Below are 26,121 nucleotides of genomic sequence, written 5' to 3'. Positions count from 1 at the left end.
GTCGTTAATTGTTATTCATCCGCGCTCGGGGATTTTCAACGCCCATCGCCAGCGTCCATTCGTTATTTGGGAATGCTTTAATAACGATATAACAAAAAAAGAAGCGCACGCCCTTCCTTGAAACGTCTTTCGGGCAGCTGTTTGACCCGCAGCTAAAAGGCGGAACATCCGCGCCCGTATGCGAGAGACGAAACGGAGAAATAAAGTGACCTCGCTTCGTACCGGGCTAGGGGTTTACGATGAATGTGTGCCCCTGACATGAAACGATCAATATTTAACGCAGCAGACAACTGAATGTCTCGTGATCCACGTGGGGACGCTGAGTGATGCGCTTTCGGTGGACGGCGAACGAGGTTCTTAGGGAACTTGCCAGGTTCAAACGGTCACAGCCACCTGACATTTGAGAAATATATATATGCACTCCCTGCGGGAAAAAAAATACGGCCACCAAAGGCGTGGAAAGGGCAGAAGCGGTTTTTATTTTCTTCGTTAATTTAGAGAGTTATCTAAGTCGCTAGTTTATGCTGATTTCAAAATAACTCACACTAAAGCCGGCAGATTATCGTTTGGATTTGATACCGAGAGCAATTCCGCACCCTATTCGTGTCCCTTTCCGAAGAAAAAACGGTACGATTTCATCGTTCAAATCATCGCATTTTCACGAGAACAAACCTATAAAGCCGTTGTATAACACCGCCCAAAGTTTTCCGAATTTTCATCACAAATTCAGGCTCTCGAGAGGATACCACTTCCCGGGAATGGGTATTGGGGTGGAAATTTAATTCCCATGTTTTCGCGTGCGCTGCTGATTTCTGGAATGCACTGAATTAAAAATGTCCCAATAATGCTGCTTTCCATTCCGTCACTTAGCGTGCCGTTCGTCGCGCGTTCGCTTTCACTTTCCACTTCACATCCGTGACGTTGACGGATTGCCACGCGTGGGTGGCGTTTTCCTTCCATCCGCACCGGGGAAAACACTTTCCGATGGCGTGCTGAAGCGCATCACAGCCTCTCCGTTGAAAGTGTGACGCCCCGTGGGGATGAGACGCGAAAGAAAAGGTGCGAAAGCAATTTCATCAAATTGAAAAACGATATCATTGCTCCACCACCGGCGGGTGGTGCATATGCCTTGCTTTATTATCAATCAGGTGTGATACGGTGCTGTCGTCCTTTTTGCAGGAGTCGAACGCCCCGGGAATAGTTAGGAAGTGTCCGTTCGGCAGCATATTCGCCGGTTGCCCGAGCGCACGAGCCCGTGGTATGGAAATTTATTGATCACATCAACAAATATTAACATACGGAGAGGGAAATATTATTACCGATCTATCAAACCGTGACGGATTCCCGGAGGAAATAAGCTCGATTTTGATGAATTGACTCGAAATCCCTTCCGCTCGAGCGAACGCTCGAGAAGAAACGCGAAAATGGGTTTCCCCCTGGTTTGGGTTTTTCGGATGAAGACGTTCCACACATGGCGCACGATCTCACGAAGATTTCCACACCCGGGAGCGCCAATCAAACGGCGGAAAAATCCGTCCCATTTGCTGTGCGAGTGGAAATTGGATCGATTCGATTAAAACTGTCCACTCGCCAAACGAGGGCCGACTGGGTGTTTGTGACGTTGGGCTAATGTGTGTCCGGTTCCGCTTTTCCAGCCCGATTGCGGGTTCGTGCCGGGCTTAATTTATGCCGAGTGCTGGAAAATATGTAAATACATCCTAGCCCGGGGCGCTTACTTAAAACTCGTTTGCATAATTCAAGCCTCCCTGCCGATGCCGTCCGAAAGTATTTAAACTATTTTCCCCCGTTTTTTCGGGATGAGTTTTCCCGGGGTTTTTTTGTTGGTTTTCCTTCATCGATAGCGACCGGGCAGTACTATCCCGTGGCATCGCGTTACGTGCTGTGAGGCTATTTATTTATGTTCCCGGCACACCAGGTACGTCATAACACAGCCGCAAGGGCATGCCGGTTTTAGTTTTTGATGCTCTCGAGTTCGCGGGAAATGCGCGTAGCGTGCAAATAACGATAGCTCCGATAGATGCGCCTCGGAAAAACCACCCCACGGGAATGCGATGGGATGTGTTTGTAGAGCTTCAACAGAAAAAAAAAACGCAGCCCTCTCTGGGAGTTTTGCGACGAACGAAACGGTCCACAAATACCGACGCCGAATGGCTCGTGATAGTGATTATTTTTCTGCGTCTGCTTCCACCTTCAGCTTCTTATCGCTGTTTCATTCGATTAGCGATTCATGCAGACACTTGATGGTGTGTGCTGGGAGTGAGTGTTTTCTTTCTTCTCGTTCTGCTTATCAACCTCAACGTTCAAAACGATGCCGGCGTCGGTACGAATCGTGTGTCTGGAAAATGGAAAATTTATCAAAGCTAGTACCTTCGTCGACTGGGGTGCTTACTCGGTGTGCACAATTATTCTAAAAAACCGCACACAAAAAAACACAAACACACACCTTCCCAAAACGAGTGCGCTTTTAAGGACGTGTAGATCGCTAGATCGGGGCTTGGTTTTATTTTCTTCCGTCCTGGTTGTGCGAGTCCTCGTGCTTGCCCGAAGACCAAACGCACCATCAGCGTGTCTGCCCGGCGATTCGGAGAACACTCTTTAACTGGGGATTCCACAGATAGTGGCTTCCTTCGCTCTCGAGCCACCATTTTGTGGCTTTTCGCTCAAAACCAAGCGACGTGTGTGCGAATTTTTTTTTATTCCACTCTCGGTTAAGCAATTTTTTTCAACAAACACCACGACCAGCTCCCGTTCCCGATATACATGTTGTGTTATTTTATGTTTCCAGCATTTTCATCTTTCTTTTTTCTTCTATTCATTCCCAGTGTTTCTTTTTTAAACACTCGCCGCTGTGAGGAACAAACATCCTTCCACTGTCCCGTGCAAAAGCGGTTCTGTTGCTGCTCCTATCATCCCTGTGTAAGGGCACGCCGCTTCCCTGTATGCTTGCTGTCATATTCGCATTCCCTTTATTTCGGTTTCTGCTCGAAATTAGGACTTTTTTCTTCTGTTTTTTTTTGCTTCTCAATTTTCCTTCTTTCCCAGCCCATCCACGGGGGTTGCTACTCGTTGCGCATAAATTTTAAACCGAAACAACACATGTGGTCACGTTATGTGGCCCACGAACAGCCACCCCGGCGAGAACGAAGACGAACCCACGCCCGTTGGCGCGTTAGAGGGAAATTAAGTCTCCCATATATCGCCCCGTTGTGGTTTTTTTGTTTTCGGTGATCGCCTTTAGGGCAGGTTTATTGCCGCATGCTACCACCATCACCATCACCTGCGATGGATGCTCACTTAAACGAGGAATAAAAATATAAGCGAACGTAAGTGAGGCATTTTTGCTAGCAAGTGATCGCAAACATGGACAAATAAGATCCTCCCGGTTGCAATTTTTGTGAAATTATACTACACCACCTTCACCTATTGCAGTGAGCCAATAACGCTCGGTAAAACGGGGTTTCACATTACCGCAGGCGTCTTGAGTGCGGACAGCGGATTAAATTACTCCTTTTCCTAGCGTAATGGAGAACGCAAACGCAAAACCCGTGCGTGCGTGTGTTGCGTCTTTTTTTAGTGCCACACACTGTCACCCACACACTGTCGGTGGGTTGGGTAAAATAAAACAATACAAAGCAAATGGGCCAACATCGAGCGGCACTGGGCAGTCGAGTAGTGTTTACAAAACCAGCGCCGCAAGGACCTGCTTCCTGGAATGGTTTTGCACTCAAACGCATGCCGGGTGATTGTAATAATTTCCACTCGCTCGCCCAGCGAGTGTTGAAAGGTAATAGAGCCAACAGCAGCAGACACCAACAGCAAACGGGAAAAAAAAGGAAGCATTTCCCAACGCAACGGCGCACAAATTTGTCCTTCGAGAGCTCATCGTGTCGACCCCTCGCGGTTATTTCTTCGCCACCGTCTTTGGCTCGGTGTCCCTGCGATTCCCGGGGATGGAAATAACAATATTACACCCAGGCGATCCAGGCAACACGTGTGCTAGTGAGGCGTGGAATTAAGAAAGATGATACACGCGTCCAAACCCGGGCACACGAACGAGCAACACTAGAGGGACGAGAAAAAAAAACAGGCTCTCCCATCGAGTCGAGGCTCTTGTTAGCGGGGCGAACAAAAACTACGAAAAAATAAATATCACTTTCTTCTCTTGTTTTCTTTCGTGTTCGCTCTCTCTCTCTCCCCCATCGCTGGTTTCAGGCTCGCGACATTCCACGCTGGCAGCACATGGTTGGGATGGAACTCGGACTCGGGCGTAATCGAGCCCATGTGAGCCGAGGCGTCGGGCATATTATTTTATTTTCGTACATAAAATGCCCCCAACTGAGCCCACATCGGTACGCGCGCCCGGTAGCACATGGCTGCGGTGGAGGTCTTTCGAGTTTAACCTGCCTTAAATGTGGCCACATTGTGATTGGGTTGCCGTAATGGTTGCACGTTAATGCGTACGGCGTGGAATGCGTGTGTGGTGATTTAAAATAAACACCAAAAAAAAAAAGTACGTTACGCTCAAAGCACGTAAGTAGGCTGGGTGGGTCGTTTTTCGGTTTTTCGGGGGAAAAAAATGCGCGCCATTCGGTGCCGTTTACGCGACAAGGTCGAAGTGTTGAAGCCGCTGTGGTGGCTAATTTGTAGCGTCTCTCGTTCGTACCTTGTTTTAATTTCAAACAGTCTGGTTTTCCCACCCGGGTGGAGAAGCGAAAGCGTAATGTTCGTAATAAAAATATCCTTCCCACATGCAGCTCGCGAGCCCACGGATTGCACTCCGGGGAGTGTTTATTAACTTCGCACTGCGCCACAAGTGCAGCAAGGAAAACACACAGAAAAACGAACAAACAAAAAATCCGCCGGTTAAACGCTACGACGAGGCGCACGGTACTCCACACGGTGGCCGTGTTTTTCAGGCATTGTGTTGTTTTTTTTCTCTGTCTCTCAATCCATTTTCCACCGCATTTTCACTCCGTTTTCCAACGTGCTCTCTCACTCGCATACTCGCTTTATCGGGATCTCTCTTTTCATCCACCCAACGAGGTCTTATTGCACCGAGCATCCGTGTGACCCGCGTTGGCTTAATGTTTTAGCAAACAAACACACCAGCTGGTGGTCACAATATTTTGAGGATCGCTTCTAAAATTAAACGGCTTCTTAATAGGACTTTATGCTCGCACTCGGTCGGACCCTCGCGTGTATTGGACCGAGTGCATTTTGGCAAAGGACGTACCGACCGGCTTAAACCCCATCCCGCAAGGTTCGATTGATGCCAATTTTCCGGCTCAAACTCCCTGGGGTACATGTCAGCGCCATCATCCCCCTCACCGGGACCGGCACGTTTATTTGAGCGCGCGCGCGTTTGTTTTCAAAACTGATGACAAATGTTAAATAAATAAAAGTGACATAAGCTAGTCCGGGAGATATATGCACGCCGAGTGCGGTTGACATAAATTCCGCGTGCGTTTGTCGGGGGCAATTTATGTTATTTTTACCCATTTTCACTTCGCCCCCGTTTTCGTGCGCCACCAGCACCAGGACTTCAGCGTGGCTTGGGGCGATGAATTCGTGTTTTTTTGTGTCGTTTTTTTTTCTTCTTCCTTTCATTTGCTCACGCTCGAATGGTTGATGGAAATGCATGCTGTACGGTGGTTGAGGGAAGGAGCAAAAAAAAAAATATATATTCGAACAATTTCGCCACTTCGTTGTGGACTTTGCGAGGCGGCAAATCAAATTAAGCCCAATCACATTCAATTGGGGCGGGAGTGCACTTAATTCGATCCGCGAAGTTAACGGTGACGGTGTAGTTGGTTCGATTCGGGCATTTTTCGTGCAACTTTATATGGCTGTTTTCATGCCTTGAAACAGTTAAATTCTGTCACCGGGATGTAGCGATGTGAGTTCTCAATCTGTCAATGCGAAACTACCGCCCATCAATCGTCGAACGCTGGGCAAATTTGCCAGTGAGCCTCTAAGGGCACATTAATAGCACCACCGGGCATTAATCTGCATCGTCGACTCGCGGGCCACGGCGCAAAAGAAGCTCGCCTGCGATCGGGCGCAATAAATCCCTCAACCGTGACAGTGCGTGCGAAATGAGTGGCAGAAGTGTAAGTAATTGCTGCTGGTAAAACGCGCCCGATGAATTTACGAACACGTCATAAAATCGACGAAAATAAAAAAACCTGAACAAGCGAGAAAAAAATAAAAGCAAAATGCAGCTCTTAGAACGAGCGTTCGAGCACTCGCGCTGGGTGTATTTTTATTTATCAACCCGGCCGGTTCCCGATCACCCAATGCAATCAGCATAAATTGGTCGATTGCGAAAAGGGAGAAACGACGTCCAATGGAGAGAAAAAAACAAACCGGTCAGGTGCACCCGCGTGCACATAAATCAGGCGCATAAGCAGCACACCGGATTGCGGAACCGATTGATTTAGCCACGGCATCGGAAACCGGGCGAAGATTTCATCTGCTTCCTGTGCCCGCGCTTGGTGACAAATTTTAATTTTTCCAGCAGATTTATTTGCTGCGCTTCGTTTGCATTTGCAGTATAATGCGCCACCGTTTTTTGGGGGTCCTTTTTGGCCTCAGGACGCGCGTCCATGCTGCGTTATTAAACATCGCTGCGGACAAGTTGCTCCTGGCCGTGGACGCCCACTGACCTTGTTTCGGACACACGAACCCACGGAAAACTCCCATTGGGAGGTCCTTGTTTTTGTTCTCCATCTTGTTTTTGGAGTGCGTTTCCTTTCTCCGCGGCCGGAATGAGTTTTTTTTTGCGTGCGTTCGGTTTTTTCACTCCGACCCCCGGCCTCGTGCGTGCCGTTGTGTTGGGAATGTTTTGCCCGGTTGTTTTTTGTTGTTGTTCACGTTTCACGTTGTCCTTTTGGGATTTATTTTACACTCGGCAGTCGGCCGGTGCAATTGCAACGCGGGTTCCAGCCGCATGTTCCTGTCATTGCCGGATGTTGCACAATTATTTGATACACTGATAGCGCGAATGAACCGAACCACTCCACTCGCTCGCTGCCGGTTTTTTGGGGTGAACTGCTCGTAAATCAGAACTTGTTATCAACCCGAGTCGACCGACCGACAGGGGGTTGGATGGGTGCAGGCCCGCGCGAGAGAGAGAAAATGGCGAATAAAAAAAACAGGGAAAACCACCCCCATCACGCACACACGCAGGCACGCACACGCGGTACCAATTAAAAGGCCCACAAGGACGCAGGACGAACGGACCAAGCCGCGAAAGTCAGCAAACAATAGACAGGCGCGGCCATCGCTGGGTTGGCAATAATATACATATTTAATTGGAACGCGCCCGCGAACACGTGCGTCCTCGTTGGGGTGTGTGGGTGGGTGGGTGGTCACCGGGGGGCGATGTGTCTGTTTGAAATATTGTGTGATTGTTTGCTCGCTCGAGCATGTTTTGTAGTTGAGGTCGTCGTGTAGCTTGTTCTTTTTTTTGTTTTCCGTTGCTGCTCTTTTTCTTTTTGCGCTTGCATTCCATCGAATACGACAGTTTTTCTCCGCTCTGTTGCGTGCGTTGTGTCCCCGATCCTTGTGCGAGCAAATGCAATTATGCTTTTTTAAACTCCCCACCACGCGAAAACCCGAACCGGGTGGCTTTGTAATGCCGGTAGGTACCGGCCTGTGGTTGGCTTCGGGGGTCTGGCAACATTAGTGCGTGGAGTTTTCCCCCTTTTGGAAAACTGCGCATAAATCAATCGGAAAAGTACGTAGGAGAGAGAAAAAAAAAATGGAATGTTTATCGGGCGACTGTCACTGGGATGAAAGTTATCGTTGCCATGACGCGCATGGCGTGCTTTGATAAACTACTCGAACGTGTTGGTGCCGCGATAAACTACCGCGAAAAACCCGATCGATCGGTCCAAGCTGGCCTTTTCCGCGCTAGAAATCAATCAAATGCCCGGGTAATCTCGTTCGAATTAGCACGTGAACAGTGTTCGTTTTCATTATAAATCCATCGCCAAATCAAATTAATTAAAATAGTTGTTTACCTGGCCAGCGTTTCGCCGGTGCTGCAGCTGCTCGGCGTTCGGTCAATTTTCAGGCAAACGCCGCGCCTGGATTCGCCGGGGCACGCCGAAGGACCTGCGTTCCCTTTTTGCGGTGAGCGGTAACGAGCCTGGCACGAAATTTCGCGAATTTCTGGCCGGGCTTTGACTTCGGTGGCGGGTCCAAATTTAGCCCGTAAACGCCCGCCGGCAGTGGCAATTGTGCGAAAAGCCATAACAAGCCAGCGTTGCATAAATCAACTAATTGCGCACACTTCGCCCGACCGATGCGTGTCACGCGCTTGTTTCAACATTTCACACGTTTGGTTCGTTTGTGGCCGCGTCGCCGGAAACGCGACACAGGGGACTTGGGTTTAATGGTGGGGTTGGTTGGCCACCCCGTTATCGAGGGGTTGTTTTTTGGGCACCATCACTCACCAGCGGGATGATGGGAAATTGGGACGATTGATGATCGTTTTTTGTTTAATTTTTTTTTTTTTGTAGATTCCCGGCTCGTGTAGAATGCCATTTTCAGCGCCTCAATTATTCGTTCCTTCACGCGGGGATCAAGCGTGGATAGTCAATGGAAACTGGCCGCGTGGGAACAGAGCATTTGGTGTACGAAAGGTTGAAATGATAGAAGAGATTTCGTTGCATAAAAATTGAGTACAAAAAGCATACGCTTCTCAACGTTTATGATCTATGCTTTCGTGAAAAGTTTGAACACATAAAATGAAGGAAAATTCAAACGGCAATTTGAATTAATCGTAGACTTAAAAATCTGTATTTTGCTGGGGATTTCATTAACCAAAACTGTGCCAGCGTATTTAACCAGGACATAAATTAAACATCCCTCAGACTAACGACTGAGCTCGAAATTGTTTTCTATTCCTCAAATGCACCGCTGGCAAATACTGATTGAAGATTGTTTTTAAAGCCCATTTCCAAGACTCTGCCCACTTCAATTTAGTTAAGAGTTTGATAACATTGTAACCACTTTGGTGGTCATTAAACTTAAAATTAAACTCAAACACACCACTAGCTGTTCGAGGCAGCAAAATTATTAGCTCCAGCGGGATGGGAACCGGCTGTGGCTCAGATCAAAATTACGTCTTTCAGATGAACTTTTACGCGACCAAAACGGTAATTGGAGACGTTGAAGCGAAAGAAAAACATTACAATAACAAACTGCAAATGAAGGAAATTATTGTGCCCTTATCGTGCGAGCTGTTTTTTGTGTGGTGAATAATTTCTTGACCGAGTTCTTTTTTTGGCCGTTGTTAAAAATGTAGCCTTTTTCCACTCCCGCCCAAACCCACCAACCATGCACGGTGGAAAATGTCTCACTTTTTATGCGACTTTTATGCACCGTGGCACACCGCGACCCCCTTATCGAGTTCGAGTTCGCGCAGATAGCCACTCTATCATTTCCAGCATCGCAGCGTCGTTAAAACCAATGCTAGCGTGGCACTTAACGACGATCGTTTTCCACCAAACGGCCACGGCCACTATCGGCTCGCTTGGTCTGCGGGTGAGGATGGCCAATCCATCCACCCAACCAAACGTCCCGGATCAGCTAGACCTCCTTCCCTCGATATCCGCCTTTTCACCGCAACCCGGCGCTTGCACTAACTTAATTATTCATTTGATTAAACGCCAATAAATCCCACTGCTCCGTCTCACACCGTCGGGCTGGAGAATCCTCGTCCCAAATCACTGCACCTCGTAAACGGGTGCACACACACACACACACACCCACACACATACGAGCACGGGTGCACGGGACGGCGGAAAGTAAATATCCGCCCCCGAAACCATTAACGACTTTTTCAGGTCTCTAATTTTACAGCTCGTTGAAAAGTGCCATGCGTTCGGTCGTTTCTGCCCTTCTGACCACCTCTCAGTTCCCGGCGGTTCTGGGGAGGGGGTTTTCCCGTGAGGTTGGGTGGGGTGGAAGGGGCACGACGGCCATCGCGTCAATATTTATTTTATACGCCAGCTTTAGTGCGTTTTCCTTCGCTTTTATGAATCTCCTTCATTCATCGCGCTGCACTTTTCCGTGCTCGGCCTGGGGTTGGCTGTGCGGGGGTTTTTCCGTCGCCCACCCACACACACACACACGCACGCATTGGGGGAGCATAAATATTTTAAGGGGGCCGAAATAAAATCGTACCGATGCGTGATTAGTCGTCGGGCGCGCGAACGGGGCGTAAATAAAAATCCATTCTCGACCCAGCCGAGTCGCGTACGTTCCCGAAGAAGAAGAAGAAGAAGAAGGAGAAGCAAAAGAAGAAGAAGAAGAAGAAGAAAACACTCGCACCCAAATATCGTTGTGGTTTATTTTTCTTTCCCAAAAGCCCCGAACCGTCAAAACGCCCCCAGGAACGAATTCGCTTCCGCGATGTTTTCGCTTCATATGAAATTATGATCGCGGCGTCTGCGTGCGTGGGTGCGTGGGTGGGTGGGCGTGTGTTATTGTTTTTTTTCTTCTCCTGCTTGTTCGTTTGCCCCCCCCCCCTCCAGCCGCTTATTGTTTTGTTACCAATTCGGTCTGACCGAATGCTTTTCACCAGAAGGTCCCAATCGATTGTTTTCGTTCTTTTGGTATTGTTCTCGCTTCTTTTCCTTTTCCTTTTTTTTTGTTTGTGTGTCTTTTATCCCGCGATTCGCGCCCTTCCAATTCGATCGAGCGCGCCCGATGGCACGTGGCATTAGTTTGTTGCACTCGCCGTTGCACTCGCACTCGAATGCATTCGATGTCGATAAAAATAGAGCTCCCTTGTATCGCTTTCCAAAAAAAAAAAAAACACAATGCGCCCGTTTGAAAATGGGCTCGGGAAGCACATTACCATCCCGGTTCGCTTGTCTTTTTTTTGTGTGTATCCTTTTCACCCCCCCCCCCCCCCCTTTTTGTTCCACAATAATTCCCAGCTCGTGTCGCGCTTGAACGTTACAAATTCAATACACATCAGCAGCAGCAAAATTGTGGTGCGAAATTGAAACAATTAGCGGGAAAATACCACTTTAAGCCCGTGGCCGGTGGTGTCTCGCAAGATTGATGGTCCTTAATCCCTGGTTGGGAATCGTTGTGGGAGGAACAGAATCACACCAGGACGGGGGGGTGGGGGCACTCTGAATCGGGGGCAAATAAAGCGAAAAAAAAATTAAAATAAAATACGCAAAAGCGGCTTATGGCGCGCAACTGCAAATCATTCACCGGTGCCGCAAGCCGGCTGAAGGGCGCGCGTAATTCCGAAGCGCCGATTTTGGCAGGGCCCAGCAAACTAAGTGAAGCAGCAGAGGTTTTTGTTCTTTTTTTTTTGGGCCGCGAAAAAAAAAGCCCACCCACGCGTAAGCTCCCGATCGATATTTGCGTAAATGTTTAAATACCACGCAATATTGTCAACGTGAAATGAGATTCCGAGAGCAATCCAATCGGCATACTAATGAGTGTGTAATTAATTTTTTACAGCCCCCACGTCGTGCTTTTCTTTTTTTTTTGCGCTGCTGCTGCTCCCAGTTTTAATGTGTGTGTGTGTGTGTTTTTTTGTTCCTTTTTCTCTCTCTCTCGTTCTCGCGCTTCCGTTTTACTTCCCTTGCGAGACGAAGGCGTTCTTCGGTGGCCATTTCCGGTGCCGGAGCAGGAGGAATTAAAAATTCATTCCGAGGCTAGCGGAAATTTCTACCAAACAAAAGTGAACGAAAAAAAAAAATAACACCCCCACCCACTGGGGTGTTTTTGGGGTGGTAGTGGGATTGAACCGCGAGCTTAATGCTCGGACGTCCCCGTGTTCATCTTTCCGGTTTGGCCATCCCGCCTCTCGGACGATTTTTCCCCGAGCACATTCGCAAATAGTGATGATTTGCTGCTTGGCGAAAAACGGGCCAGATTTTTCGTCGAAAAGCTTCGCGATTCAGCGATGGCAGCGCGCTTCAGCGGACCAACCGAGCGAACCGGCCACGGCGTTGATCGATTTAATACCGAGTGATTAATTAAATGCGAGATAATAAATGCATGGGCCCTGTTGATGCCTGGGACCACCGTGTGCCACGTGTGTGGATGGGCGGGTGGGCAATTTATGTTGCTTTTATTACATTAACCTACAGCAAGTAACATAATGTAACGTTTTCCGAAGCCCTCCCATCCATCGGTTGGGGGATGTTTGTGTTTCTTTTTTTTGGTTTTAATTCAACCACCACCACCGCTTCAACAGCCACGTGGAAAAACATACTTAATGATTTATCCACCCTTTTTTTTTGTGTGTGCTGTTGCTTCAGTACACACCTCTCAGTGGCTTTTGCCATTTTTTTCTCATTCCATTTTTGCCGTGTTGCTGGGTGGAATTGACAGCGAATCAGCAAAAAAAAAAAACTGTGTATAGCTCGTCGGTTAACCTCGACAGATGAAGTGTAACCAAAATTGGTATAAATATGTTTCACCGGCGCATTCAAGCTTTCACCTTAATTTGTGGATGGTATTCGAGTATCTCGAGTTCGTTAAGTAGCATGAGCAGCGTAAAATGAGCCGTAATGTGCGCCAGGTTTGGGGTTAATCGCTCAAACACACAAGCATCTTGTGCTCGAGGACGTGTAATTAACCGGCTCGTTTGTATTTTTACAGTAACTTTTGTCACAACTCACTCTCAAGCTGGTCAAGTTTAGAGTCTTTCATGGTTCATCCACACCGCCATATTTTCTCGTGCAATGCAGCTTTACTTTATCTCGATTGATTATTCACGTTTCTAAGGCCAAACAAACGCGCCCCACCCAAAAAAAAAGGGCAGCCCAAAAGGAAACTCCCCTGAGAAGAACATGAGTAAATTTTAATGAGATCTTTGGCAGCTTTCTTCGAGTGGTCTTCAGGCGAAGCCAAACCAGCGCGCGCGTTTGCTGGCGATTGGCGATTCAGCATTGGCAAAACGAGCAAAAGCTACCAGCGCAAGGTGCTTTGCTTCAAATCGTGCAATGAAAACCTTCACCCGACAAGGGGGCAAGGTAAGCATCGCACGCGCTTTCCTTAAAGAGATTCACCTCCTGGCTAGCGCTATTGCGCTTCCGGAGCATTCCGAAGCCTCGGTTCGGTGTCGTTTTCTAACGGTTTTTCTTTTATTTTTCTGGCACGAAATGTGCGTTTCCGTTGGTGCGAGCACCCGCCAACAAGCCCATTACAATAAGAGCGCGCGTAAGTTCCGGACTCAAGTTTGGGACAGGTGATGGGGATGCCGCATCGTTGACCTCCCCCAAATATATAAAAAAAGGACGCTCGTTTCGTCCTTGCGACCTTGCGAAGGCGGACAAGCAATCCCAAAAGCCTATCGTGTTGTTTTTCTTCGTTGCTCTTTTTCTTTCGCTCTCTCTCTCTCTCTCTCTCTCGGTCTCTTTTACTGAGCTTTGAGAAAGGCTTCTTGAAAGCGTTTTTTTTTGGAGCCCCACTGGGACGGAAAGATGGCGTCCTTCGCGCGTTGTCCAAGCGAAACGTTCGGGTGGGCTCGAAATCGTAGCCGCTAGAAGCGCTAGAACAACACCACCGCGGGTACGTTAGCCACCGTTCTCAGTGCTCGGACAACGGCCCTTTTTTCCGGTGAGAGCAACCGACCAAAGCAACCCGAAGAAACCGACCCGGGGTCTTAGACGGAAAACAGGGGAATAAAAACTAGCCGGGGCTACACACACAATCATCATAACAATAAAAGTTTATTATCCTTACGGCGGCATACATTATATCTGCTTTCGCGGTCGGCAGGTCCGTCCTTTTCTACCTTTTTCTGCTCTTATTCTAGCTTCCGAGCTCAGTGTGTGCGAGCACACCTGCACGACCCTCCGAAAGGGGGTCGAAGATCCTGCGAGGACGATCCGGAAGGACCGATCGCCGAAAAGTGGGCCCGGATTATTGTAGCCACACCAGTATATTTAACGCTCAATGGGGTCCCTGAGACTAGGGCGAGGGAGGCGATAATAAAAAAAAACTCCTCTCACAAGTGCGTCCTTCAAAGGCACGACCCTGTCCGTTGGAAAGGACGAAAAGAATGGGTGACAATTTGTACGACAAAATGCCCGCGATACGGGGGTTACTGCTTAGCTTAATTAACCGCACCCACGAGGAGTCGTTCGGCGTACTGATTTATGAGTTCGCGACGTTTGTTGAGCTGCCCGCGGCATTAATAAACCGATCGAAGTGGATGAAATACGACGCGTCGTGGTGGCGCATAAAAACATGCAGCAGAGTGTGATGAGCTTTTATTGCGCGCTCCAGAAACGCACGTGCTTGCAACGTGAAGGATCCCGCTGTGCACGTTTTGCATAATGTTCGAGCCAATCTAAAATTGAAATCCCAAATAAAAGGGGGGTTTCAGGGTGCAGGCTTAAATGTAGCGCACCCTGAAGCAACCGTAATTGGCTAGTTTCGAAGTTGGGTGGCGATTGGCTGCATCAATTGTTTCTGTGTGTGCTCGAGGTGCGGTGGAGCCGTGTTAATTAAATTACCCTGTCGGTGCACACGTCCACCCGATCACACTGGGTCACCCGGAACTGGTGAGGTGTTTGTGTGCGTGCGTGTGTGTCGCCCTATCGAAACAAACTAATTAATAGTTGTGCGCGATCGTAATTTCAACTTTTCACCCTCGACAATACCTCGCTAGCAGTCCGAACCGTTGGGTTAATCAGCCTTCAACCCAACGGCGCTCGTGGGAAAGGTTTTGGGTTTCGATTTTCATTTTCATAACCACAGCAAAACCTGGGGCGGGTAGGCAGGATCAGGTACGAGCTCACCAGGACACCGGTGCTGACGTGGCAAAGTGTCACCCGGGAACGGTCAGGAAGCTGTGACCTTTTCGCAGGCTACCGAGGCGTCGTTAGCGAACCACTCGACCGTGGCCGAAGAGCTTCCAAACCTACCTGGCCAGGTGCTCAAGGCTCAAGGATATTAATCAACCCGCGAACAAGTGGAAAATATGTTCTACCAACTCGGGCGCGCGGTACCCCAAGACGGACTGGCGAACCCGAGCCGGCTAACCGTCGACAGGCTTCTCGCGGCGGGAATAAATTAGTTTTCCACCCGGGCGCTCGATTAACTTCCGCCACCCACACCGCGAATGTCCTTCTGGCTCGGGCCAAGATCGATGACTTTTGCCTTCTCGATACCGAAGCGGGGCGTGGCAGGGCTGTAATTGATTCGCAAGGATCGTTTTATTGATGGTGTGTGAAGATTTGCGAAAAGCGCGGCCCGTTCGCCTCCCAATGGGGCGGTAATTCGATAGTACCTTGCCGGTTGGGCTTCGTCCTTGTCGTCGAATGGGTGCTTAGCTGTCGAGCGAGCGAGCGGTTGTATTATTGATGGCGTGATAATTATTATACTCCACGAAAGTGTGTAATCCGCGCGTGTGAAGATGAAATTGGAGGAGTTTGTTCGGTGGAAGGTGCTTTTTGAGTTGATCGTGAGGATGCGAGCGCTTTTGGGGATTTTGCGGACCGAAGGATAATGCTTTGCTTAGTGTTTGATACAGGGCAAATGAAGGAATCTTTCATAATTTGTTCTTAAAGCGTAGGTTAACAAAATCATAGAAAGAGCAAGTAAAAAAATTAGGCTATGAATATAGAACGACTTGGTATTTATTTTGCGAATTTTATTCCAGATATCATATTTCTTTAATCATCGTAAAAGCAAAAGTGAAAGCTGTAAATCTCACTCGATTGCAACGATTCGATGAATAGATCAATTGCTCCATTTTCCTTGAGCACAACCGACAGATAAGCCTCTAACCGGGTTGAGCCTTAATAGAACCAAAATTGGATTCGTTATGGTCAATTCGAAAAAGATCCTGTAGCAGAAATCATCATCGCCTACTATGAAAGTGCTTTACCATGAAGAGGAATATCCAATAATCGGTCTTAGTAACCGATGTTTATAGAAATACAACTCTAAAAAACGAAGATGATATTTATGCTGTTGTTCAAAAATTGCTACGAAATGTTTCACATTTGCATAGATTTTTAAGGTTTAATATTACTCATTTTCGCATTTTTCTGAAGCAAATGTGAATCTTGAAGATTGTATTTCTTCGCAGGTTTGCATTTTGCAGGCTCTAACGAGCTGTGTTAAGTATCTGAATTTCAAACTTAATATAGCAACGTTAAACAAGTATCAATGAAGCTATATTTAGCTTTGGTTGAAAGAAGGTATTTTCCAGATGCTTTTACATGGAATTGTATTTATGATTCACGAATATGACATACAGTTATCAAATTCGTTCAGCATTGAAGTTGATGACAGCATTTCTTGGTAATTGGTCTACTGCTGCAACGTCCTTTTCCTATATAAGAGTCATCATCGATTCTACAAAAAATTACCCACGGAATCTCATGGAATCCCATATATTCAATTCGTTTTACGCATTCCACGAATCCACTCTTAAAGCCTCCCGCTATGCCACCAGGAAAAACTATCACACTTTTCTCGAATCTCGACCGACAGCGAGGACCATTCCGTACACCCGAGAAATCTCATGCCTGAACAGTGTGTTCCATCACGATTTCCTCCCAACAACGGACTGCTTCCTTTATCAATCTGTGATGCGTCATAGTGGCGGGTCTTGGCTCTCTAAAAAAAAAGGCTCTCTAAGACGTTCGCACCCGCCACGCCAGCAGCTATCAGCGCTAACCAGCCATAGGGATGCCGGTTTCCTCTTTGTATCATATTTTTACTCGATAAATAACACATCCGCCCGAACATCAAACAGCATTCCGGGGACATCTATATTACGAGGCCCAGGCCCACCGAAAGCCTCCGAAGGACACCCTTTGGGTGGCTGGTGCCCGATGCGTCACATCAAACACCCTTCTGTCGCCGCTACCCGGGGGTTCGAGGCGTTCCATTGCTCTCGATCACTTTTGATGTCCCGCACAGGACGGAGCTGAACCGTCCGGAACCGAACCTGGGAGGATGACACACACATCCTTCCCCGGGAAGGCCAACCACCGTCGCCTCGGTGGTCAGCACACGCCCGAAATGGGTAAGTAATTAAAGTGCGAGAAACATTATTTGTAATCGGGTGCACCGGGGTGGAAAAAAAAAAGGAATCCTTCCTTTAGCTTTCTCGGGCGGGTGCGATAGGAGAGAGAGAGAAAAAAGGGAGGAGGCGTCCGATTCTTTTCAAACCAAAGACCCCTCGGCCGTGGGTGGTTTATGAAAAGGACACCCGAAGAATGGTGCGGCTGCATTACATTAGCGATATGACGTCGGTACGGTGGTCACCGGCGAGTTGGCGCCGAGGATGACGAGGCACTCTTGTGTGCAGGAATGTCACAAGATAAGAGGACCTCCGAAGGAATCGGGTGTGTGTGGAAAAGAAAGAGAGAGCGAAAAACCCTCAAAAAAGCAGGGAAAAAGAACGCTGAAAGATCGCCCAAATGTCGGTCACTCGAGGCCACCGGGAGGGCCACCGAAACGTTAAGAAATCGGACGGTTGCGAAAGGTCGGAAAGGAAAACCCACTTACCTGTTAATATCGTTAAAACAGCCCGTGGCAGCTTCTGTTGAATCATTTTGGTCGTTCCTGGAAGACGAAAGAGAGAGAGAGAGAGAGAGTTGAATTGAGTCAGAACTCTGGTTTTGGGTGGAAAAAAACCCCCCAACCACACACACACAAATCCGGTAACCCGGTGCTGAGGAAAAGCGTCTCGTGTATCTGAATACGCGGGCCGAAATCTGTCCGTCCTTAGCGAACCCGGTGGCGATGAACGTGAACGATGTTTAGAACCCCAACCGGGCAGCATATCCTCTCGAAAAGGGTTCCTTTCAAGCTCCCGCAATTCTCGGCACTGTTCGGTTGTCCGTTTTTTATGTAAAATATTTATTTTTATCCTTCCCTAACCCAAGCGCAAGCGGTCCTTTCGCGTATGAAAAGCTCCCACGTGAGGTCAGTGATTTGCCATCACCGGGAGATAATAAAATCGAACCGACTTTCTCCATCACCTGAACCGTGCTGAAGGAACGCTCTCAAATCCACTTCCCAATTTTGGTCATAATTATGTTGCTCATCTTCATAACGTTTTATGGTGGCGCTGTTTCTACCCAAATCGTGTCTCCAGTCGCGTTTCTTTTTAGTTTCTCTCTCTCTCTGTCGCGATTAGCTTCTCGCTTAAACGCACCGTAAATGTGTAGCACCAAATTTGAAGTCATTAGCGTGAATCACTCGCTTCCTAGATTTGGCAAAAAAAAAGAAGCGAGACACACACCCGGACAAAAAAAAAGCACACCCCGAATTGCGGTCACGCGGGTTCGTAAAATCGTTCCAACTTCCGGTTTCGCGAGACCTTTCTGCGTGGTCTGCACGCGCCATCGCGATCGTGTTTTATTGCACTGCAGCTCATGAGCCGATGGCTTCGATTACCAAGCGGTTGGGGGATGGTTTTATTGATCTTTCTCTGGCTTTTTCTCTCTCTTTCGCTCATTGCTCACTTCCGGTTCCCGACACAAAGCCGGCCCCAATCAATCTTCCAGCTCGCGATCGCGATCGGTCGTGGTTTCCGTATCATTCGAGCTGCTCGTTTTTGTTTTTTTTTTGAGGTTAACACTGGCTTAACCTTTGCATCGATTTTCGAGCCGCTTTTTTTTCTGCGTGACTCCGGTAACGAAAGGTCTGTCTTTTGGTCCTTCTCTCTTTCTCACTCACTCGCCATTTTGAGATAGGCGGCTTTTTAGGCTGAAGCGCTCGCCGGGAAATTAAGCAAATCATGCCTCGTGTAAACAAATATCTCGTTATACCGTTTCAACCCCGGCCTCGCGATCTTCCGTTTCACCGTTTGATCTCGCGCTTTCAGCCATCTTTGTTGTTTGCTCTCAATTGGGGTGGTTTTCTTTTTTTTTTGCTCCTTCTTTCAGGCCTCGTTTGCGCGTCGCAAAAGTGTCCCGTTCCGCGGAAACCGGCGTAATGAAAATCCGATCTTCCGCCGACGCAGAAATGGGAAACCTCCCATCATTCCCGTGTCACCCACGGCGTCACCCAGGCGTAGGGTTTCAGCAACAAAAAGGAGCAAATGTTGTGCCGAATGTTCGTGTGCTGGTCAGCTGACGGTTGGGTTAAAGCGTCTAACCGCGAGATAAGACTTTTAACTCCAGCTCGAATGTGTCTCTCGCCACCATCGGCGTGACCTTTCCGCGTGGGCAGCAAACGCAACAGGTACGACTGGCCTCTATTCGAGACCCGGTTCGCCAGCACCACACAACTGCACCGGGCCGAGATTCTGCGGCTCAGTTACGGGCCAGATCTCCGTCCCGTGAGTGAGACAGAACGTGGTGCCGTAATTCAACACCATCGAGCATTAGTCAATCCGGCCGGCCTGGCGGATCTGCCCAACACGCCCTAACGTAAGCTGAACGTATCGAATAGCACACCGGCTCACCGACGATGGCCACGTTTGGATAAGAAGCTCGCGTCCTGGACTGGCTTAAGCTCACGACGCAATATGCGTGTCGCTGGCGCACGGGTGACATTTTCTTTGCGAAGCTTGCGTCACCCTTCGGTGCGTATGTTTGCGCGATATCAGGCGTTCATCAGGTCTCGGGCAGACAACGAACCGGACACCAACCGGCACCGAAGCCAACCGGGTGTTGGTTTACATGGTTTTCAGCCGAATCTCGCCCAATTACGGCGAATAAATCTGATTGATGGGATGTAATTTTTCAAACGAAACTGGGCCGGAGGCTTGGGGATGAAGGCTTGGAAACCCGGGTGCGTGGCAAAAGCGAATCGATAGCGGATCTGCATGCGGTGGGAGTCTTCAAGGGCCTGTAAAACGTCGCTTGAAAGGACTAGGTGGGGTGTTGGTTTTGTTTGTGCTTCGTTGTTACGGTTGGTGAGTTTGGTTTCATATTTGCGTGTTCCTTCAAAGATGGTTTATCCATTTTTTGTAGGCCAGTGATTATCAAGAGCCTTGAAAAGTGTGCTGAGGGTTTACCAAACTCCAACTTTGAAAGTAGGATTTACATTCCTGAACAAGAAAAGCTTGTAATTGATGAAAATTCTGTATATTAACCCTTAACCCTCAACTGTTAACCCTTAATCACGTAGGTCAGTGCCATAGGTGACAGCATAATGTTTGTATTATAGCCTATTTTTATGATACCATGTGGGCTGTAAATAACTCACAACTTTTTTATTCTGGAGTCTAAAAGTCTGCCTGAGCTGTGAGAAGATAGCAACTTAACAAAATTTCTCCTAAAAGCGGCATTTCTTCATAAATGTCTTTCTCTGGGTATTCAGTTTACGGTTGTTTTGGGTTCAAAAAAATTGTTTAAAATTATCCATCTCAAGGGTCTTTATCATGTATACAATGTATCTGCTTCGATTTACGCAATTTATCTATTTATACAATCTATTAATTACAATAACTTTTATTCTAATTTTCTTCTTCTTCTTCTTATTCCTCTTAGATGACCTGAGAAAACCGTTAACGGCCAAGGCCTGCTCAGTTAAGGCTTTCTATGACGTGAAGTGTTTACGTACTCGGATAGTCAGCGCTGCGTTATTTATTGTCTTTTTATAATTTTCTTTTAATGTGCTTTAAAACACCTCGTGTCTTCGCAACTACTCTCTAAACGATTTGTTTCAAAGACTAAAGTGTTTGCTTTAGGCGCAATCGCAAATTGATCACTTCCGGGCCCTTCCGACCTTTGCGTGAAAGTTGCTGTCTCAGGCCGATAGAGAACATCAAAATCATCGCTCATTTTCCTCCCTCGAAGAAGCGTCCCTTCCAACATCCGCACATCCGCAGCAAGGGACTAAAAGCTTCAGCTACCTCGCACCGAAAGGCCCACTAAACCTTATCCGTCTCGGAAGCCCGGTCAAGACATGAAAGGTAAAGAGAATTTGTGCAAATTTGCGCAACGCAACGCCGCTATCCACGAGTTTCGCGGGACGCGTGTACCGGCCCGGGCAAGATAACATGTATTTTTAATTAAACCAATACCCGCGATCTGATCGAAGTACGTCAACGCCGTTCGTACGAAGCTGCACGGTAGCCTGAGGCCAACCGGCCGGCTGCTCATGAAAACATCCTTAAACCTCGTGGCGAACTTTAGGCAGCAACTTTTTCGTCGCCCATACGGGGCGTCGTGAGTTTTCCACCCGTAGGGTGGGTTTCGATCGGTGGATTTAAAATTTTCGCATTTCATACCAAATTTCCCATCCATCGGATCGATCCCACCGCCAGATGACCGTGCTGCGGGCTGTGAAAGTTAAAATTTTTGCCCCAAAAATACACCATTTTCATGTGGCTGATATCCGCGATGGCTCGAAGGCTCGCGCAATGTTCCATCCATCGCACCGCGGTGGTGGTTAGACGATCAACAACTACAAAAAAAAGGCCCCGCTTCCCGAGAGGATCACAACTAGCAACGACAACCAGCAACCGGATGGACCATCGGCAAATACGGAAAAGCTCATCATTGAAGGGGAATAGAGCAATAGAGGGTGAATAAAAAAAGGGGGGGATGAAAAAAAAAACACCCCCCGATTCGGTCCAACATCGAACACGCTGACTAGTCACAGCTGATGAGCAAGATTGATCGCTTTACGTGCCCCCCAGCCCTGGGTGGGTGGATCGAGGGTGGAATTGAAAGCAGCCAAAAAAAAGGCATGGGAAGAAGCAGCAGGAAAAAAAGCGCGTGAGCGAAATCGAAAACGATTCACATCCGTACTTTGGCAGAATGTCAACACCGAAACCGGTCATGGCGATGTCAGCGATTGCGTTCGGGTTTCGGTGGGAGGCGTTTTATTTTTTTTCTCGCTCTCTCTCTCTCTCTCTCTCTCTTCTCTCGGTTGTCTTTTTTTTGTTATCGCTATCCCTGAATGCTGGAACCAGCAGCATATGGTGCATTCCGGGCCCACCTCGGGTTCTGCCCAACTCTGTTGAGTTGAAAAAAAAAATGGGACTTTAATCGGAGCGCTTGCTATCTGCGAGCAAGCAGATGGGGGGGTGTGTGATTTTTGCACACACGCTTTTCCCCGTTGCATAAGGCATCGCATTTAGCATGTGCAGTGGTTTAGGTGCATACGGGTTTTTCGCATGGTTAAACTGAGCTCTACGGATGGGTGTGGGTGTGTGCAATAAAAAGCTGATACTTACGCTATAATAGCTCCAGTTGACGATGCATTGATGCGCGAGTTTTACGCCAACAAAATGTCCGTATTTTTGTTTTTATTCCCTCACCACCAATCCATAAGGGTGCGTACTTTTCCGGCAGAGGAGCAGCAGAACCCAGACTCAAGCTTCTTGCTCCAAGCAGATCACGGCAAACAAAAGCACACAAACTCACACGACAAAACACACGCGCACTTCACATCGCACAAAATGTGTCGCCCTTTTGCCCGCGCTACAAAAAAAAACGGTTAATTTCCACTCACTGCTGGGGGCATGAGACGATACGCGAACGCGCTGCCACCGGAGGCTGCCACAACGGGGGAATCGAGAATTGAATGGGTGGAGAGAAGAAAAAAAAATGGTTGAAAAAAAAACTGTGGCTACGACGAAGTTGGACAACGATTCGTTAAGCAATGACACGCGTGAGCTCTTTGTTATTTCTTTTTTTTTTTTTTTGCTCAGCTCCTTCTTCTGATAAATGCAACCGATTTGTGACCGATTTTCCCACTGCACACACGCACACAGCGCGACCGAACAATTCCACCCCTGGTTGGGCATGAAACGGCGTTTTGATGCACTTTTGACAAGGGTGAGGGTCTTTTCTCCTGCTGGTGGGCTACAAGTTTTCCATTTCCCGAGGTTTTTCCGACTAAAACCCCCGCGTTAAACGCAACCTTCCCAGGCAGGGGTAGCGAGCTTTTCTTCGCTCTCTCTCTCTCTCTCTGCTGTTCTTTTTTTTTTGTTCACAAATCACGTATGCTGATCGAAACCTCGTCGGCGGTGTCTTTCTTTCCCATCTCGAGCGTGCCTTCATTTCCTGCGACAGCGCACCGGGGCTGGGATTGAGAAAGCTCCCCCACAAGGTGGACTGGAGACAACGAACAAACACAACCCACCACAACGAAAAGAAGAGAGGAAAAAAGGAACGAATCAATGAGCGAGGGAAAAAAAGGCGGGTGGGAAAATGGATGGCCCAATTCTCAGCCCACGTGCGATTGCCAGAGAGTGCGCCGTTTCGAATCGAACGCCGACGGTTTTGGGACTGACTCGCGAGTACTCGATTTTCCGGCACGGTCGCGTCATGAAGCGGGCTGCTATCGGGCGCATGCTTATCCACCTACTTTTAGCTGCCCCCTTCTGTGTGCCGAGGCCGTGAGCGGGAACGGTGCGGATAAGCTAACCAAAAGGAAGCCAGCTCCAGCGTGATGGTGACAAACCATTTGGCGTCTTAAATGAGGCATAATGGGCGTGTATCGATGCTTGATCATGTCGCAAAGGCACGAACTCAACTAAACTCACGCCTCACACACGTGGCATTAATTTGAAAGTGAGAGAAAGAGAGAGTGAGAGAAAAAAAAGGGCTTATTGAAGGGTCCGCTGTTAATCAAATTACGATTTGATGTGTGCATTTGCAAATCTTGCCACTCGCGACAAGAAGAGAGAGAGAAAAAAAGGAGTGAAAAACTCCCCTCACAACAATCCGTACTGCGCGAACGAAATCATTACGAAACCGATTAGCCATTTCCCGATCGATCGCCAGTGGCTACCGGTGTTTTTTTTTTTTTTATTATGCTTGCTTTATCCCCCACGTGATCGAACGGAGCACCTTTAACGCGTACCTGCCGGCGCCGTCATGGAGATGAAAAAAAAACAAGGCGGCAGCAGCGACCACGACACGATAGGGCACGCGGAACGCGGTGACAACGACGACGACCACGGTGAAATCGAACGACGGGCGATGTCGCGACGTAAAAATACCGGCGAGGATGCGCGCGCGTACTCGTGCGCGCGGAACGTGTGGAAAAATGAAAAACCCAGATCGCACATGCACTCTCCTCGGGCCCGGTTGGCTTGTTCACCGTTTCGGGATCTCGCGATTACTGAGGAGCGACTGGTGGTGAACGGCTCGAACGCACACCACGCTGGTGGTGGGTCCCGGGAAATGGCGTGCGGGTGAATGTGGCCCCCTGACTGGCGCGGGTGGGGTGGAGTGGGGGGGAGGTGGAATTGAGCATAAAAGGAAAAAAAACTCTTCACCCTGCATATGCTGGAACCCGCAGCAGGGTTCTCATTGCCGCCGTTGGGAGCCGCTCAGCTCTGGTGGGCTCTCTGCGTGGTGAGTGACTCTCACGAGCGATTGGAACTCACTGTTATACGGTGCGTAGCTGGTGCTAAGTTCACGTGAACACCTCAAGCAAGGGCGCGTGAACGCATGGAAGCCCATGGACGAATGCAGCCGCAAAAGGAACGCGTGAAGTGCACAAAATCTTCTGCACTTGCGTTTTGCGCGGCCAGGATGCATTTGGGTGCCTTCGCTCTGCTTTGGCGTGTTGAGGAATTGCATAAAAAGAAACAGAGAGAGAGAGAGAGAAAGAAAAGAAGCAACCTCATCAACATATGTTACACCGGAATCGGTATCCCGGGAGCGATCGGATCATTTTTGAGGCGAAGATGGATGGTGGCGATCGAACTATCGTCTTTCCTTGCGGCCCCGAAACCGTTGCAGCTACTGCCATGCGGCCTCGGGGGTTGTTATTTGCATGTCCTATTTTGTCGGTACAGCTTGCGCCACGAACTAATGAACCGACGGACGGACGGTACGGTGTTGTACGCGGCCACATGGTGTTTGGGAGCGCCCTGGCTGAAGGAAGCATGAGACAGTAGCAATATTAATTGCTATCATGTGCGTCCGCGCGCACTGGTACACTGTTGCGAAATTGCTTCCATTCGCGGAAGCTCTTTGGGGATGGGGAGCTAATTTGGGGTAAAATAATGTTTTCCAGTTTCCATGAGACCGAAGCAGTGGATTGATTCCCATCCTGCGGCGTATCGTCGTTAAGCAGCTCAAAACTTTTTCAAACGAACCTACCGGTTTCAGAACACTGAACTATCGCTTCACAGAATGGTATCAATCTAATGTTTTGAACAAGGGAAACGTTTTTTTGTTTCTCACTTGTTAATTCGCAATTATCATAAATTAAAAAATTCTGTACATCTAAACAGCTAATTTTTATCGTCTATATTTAATTTGTGCGATTCTGCTTCTTTCTTTTCGATCAGCTGACATTTTTATGTAATATATGCATTAATTCATTAATATAGTAATATATAAATATTCGGGATAAAATCGCCAATTTTATTGCTTTCAGATTAGTCATAAAATGAGATTAATATTAGTAAAAAACTGCATGTATTTCTTATTTAAAACCATTCAATCCTTCAGACCCTTCCGAAGCAAAAAATCACCCAAAAAAAAGGTCTACAAATATATTTTATCCATCACAAATGAGACATTAACAGAACGCAGACAAAACAAAGTAAGCCATGAAAAGCAAGGCGCCATTCATTTTCCCATGTCCATGTGCAGGAAACGTCATTCATCTCAACAAGCGCGCTCAAGCGTTCTTTTTTGAAAAAATATACAGTCAAAAATTGGCATCCTGTTTTCGTCACTCCGGCTGTGCGATTGTGTAAATAAAATGTCTCTCTACCCAAAAACCCTCTCCTGAAGGACGATTCTAGCGCTTGTGATTAGTTTCATTCCCAAACGCAAACCAATTGAAAAATGCTCCTGCGAACGCGCACATCCGCGAAACGATTATCCTTGCACGCCACAACGGACGCTGCGTTTTTCTTCGTTTTCTCCTTCCATTTATTGTTTGCACACCCCGTACAACACCCCGTATTTGTTTATTTGTGCTGCTCTCCCGCTCAACTGTGACAACCGCTGCACGTTGCGCAAAACGCACATATAAATTAGTCCACCAGACATAAACACCGAAACGAAACGCATTATCGCATCATCCCCCGGGGTTGAGGTCGCCCGATCCTGTGCCACCCGCACCCCGGGAGTCTGTGACTCCGACCGAACCAACCGAACCCCCTGCCGTGGTAGCTCGAGCTACCCGAAGCAACACCAATAAGGATGCGTTTCTGCCACA

At 48.1% G+C, this 26,121-nt stretch overlaps 1 protein-coding gene across 1 annotated transcript in view; it reads right to left on the bottom strand.

Moving 5' to 3' along the window:
• LOC128727050 (nephrin-like) overlaps positions 1 to 18,718 on the bottom strand; it is a 172,720-nt gene extending 154,002 nt beyond the window's left edge. Inside the window, exons 1-2 of the mRNA XM_053820914.1 lie at positions 18,712 to 18,718; positions 17,536 to 17,592 (exon numbers count right to left, since the gene is read on the bottom strand). Of these exons, the coding sequence (XP_053676889.1) occupies positions 17,536 to 17,592; positions 18,712 to 18,718 (64 nt within the window). The remainder of the gene's footprint in view (positions 1 to 17,535; positions 17,593 to 18,711) is intronic.
• Positions 18,719 to 26,121: the final 7,403 nt, after the last annotated feature.

Source organism: Anopheles nili, chromosome 2 (assembly GCF_943737925.1).
Source record: "Anopheles nili chromosome 2, idAnoNiliSN_F5_01, whole genome shotgun sequence".
NCBI classification, from domain to species: domain Eukaryota; kingdom Metazoa; phylum Arthropoda; class Insecta; order Diptera; family Culicidae; genus Anopheles; species Anopheles nili.
Note: the sequence above shows the minus strand (reverse complement) of the source record. Positions and strands in the feature narration are given on the sequence as shown.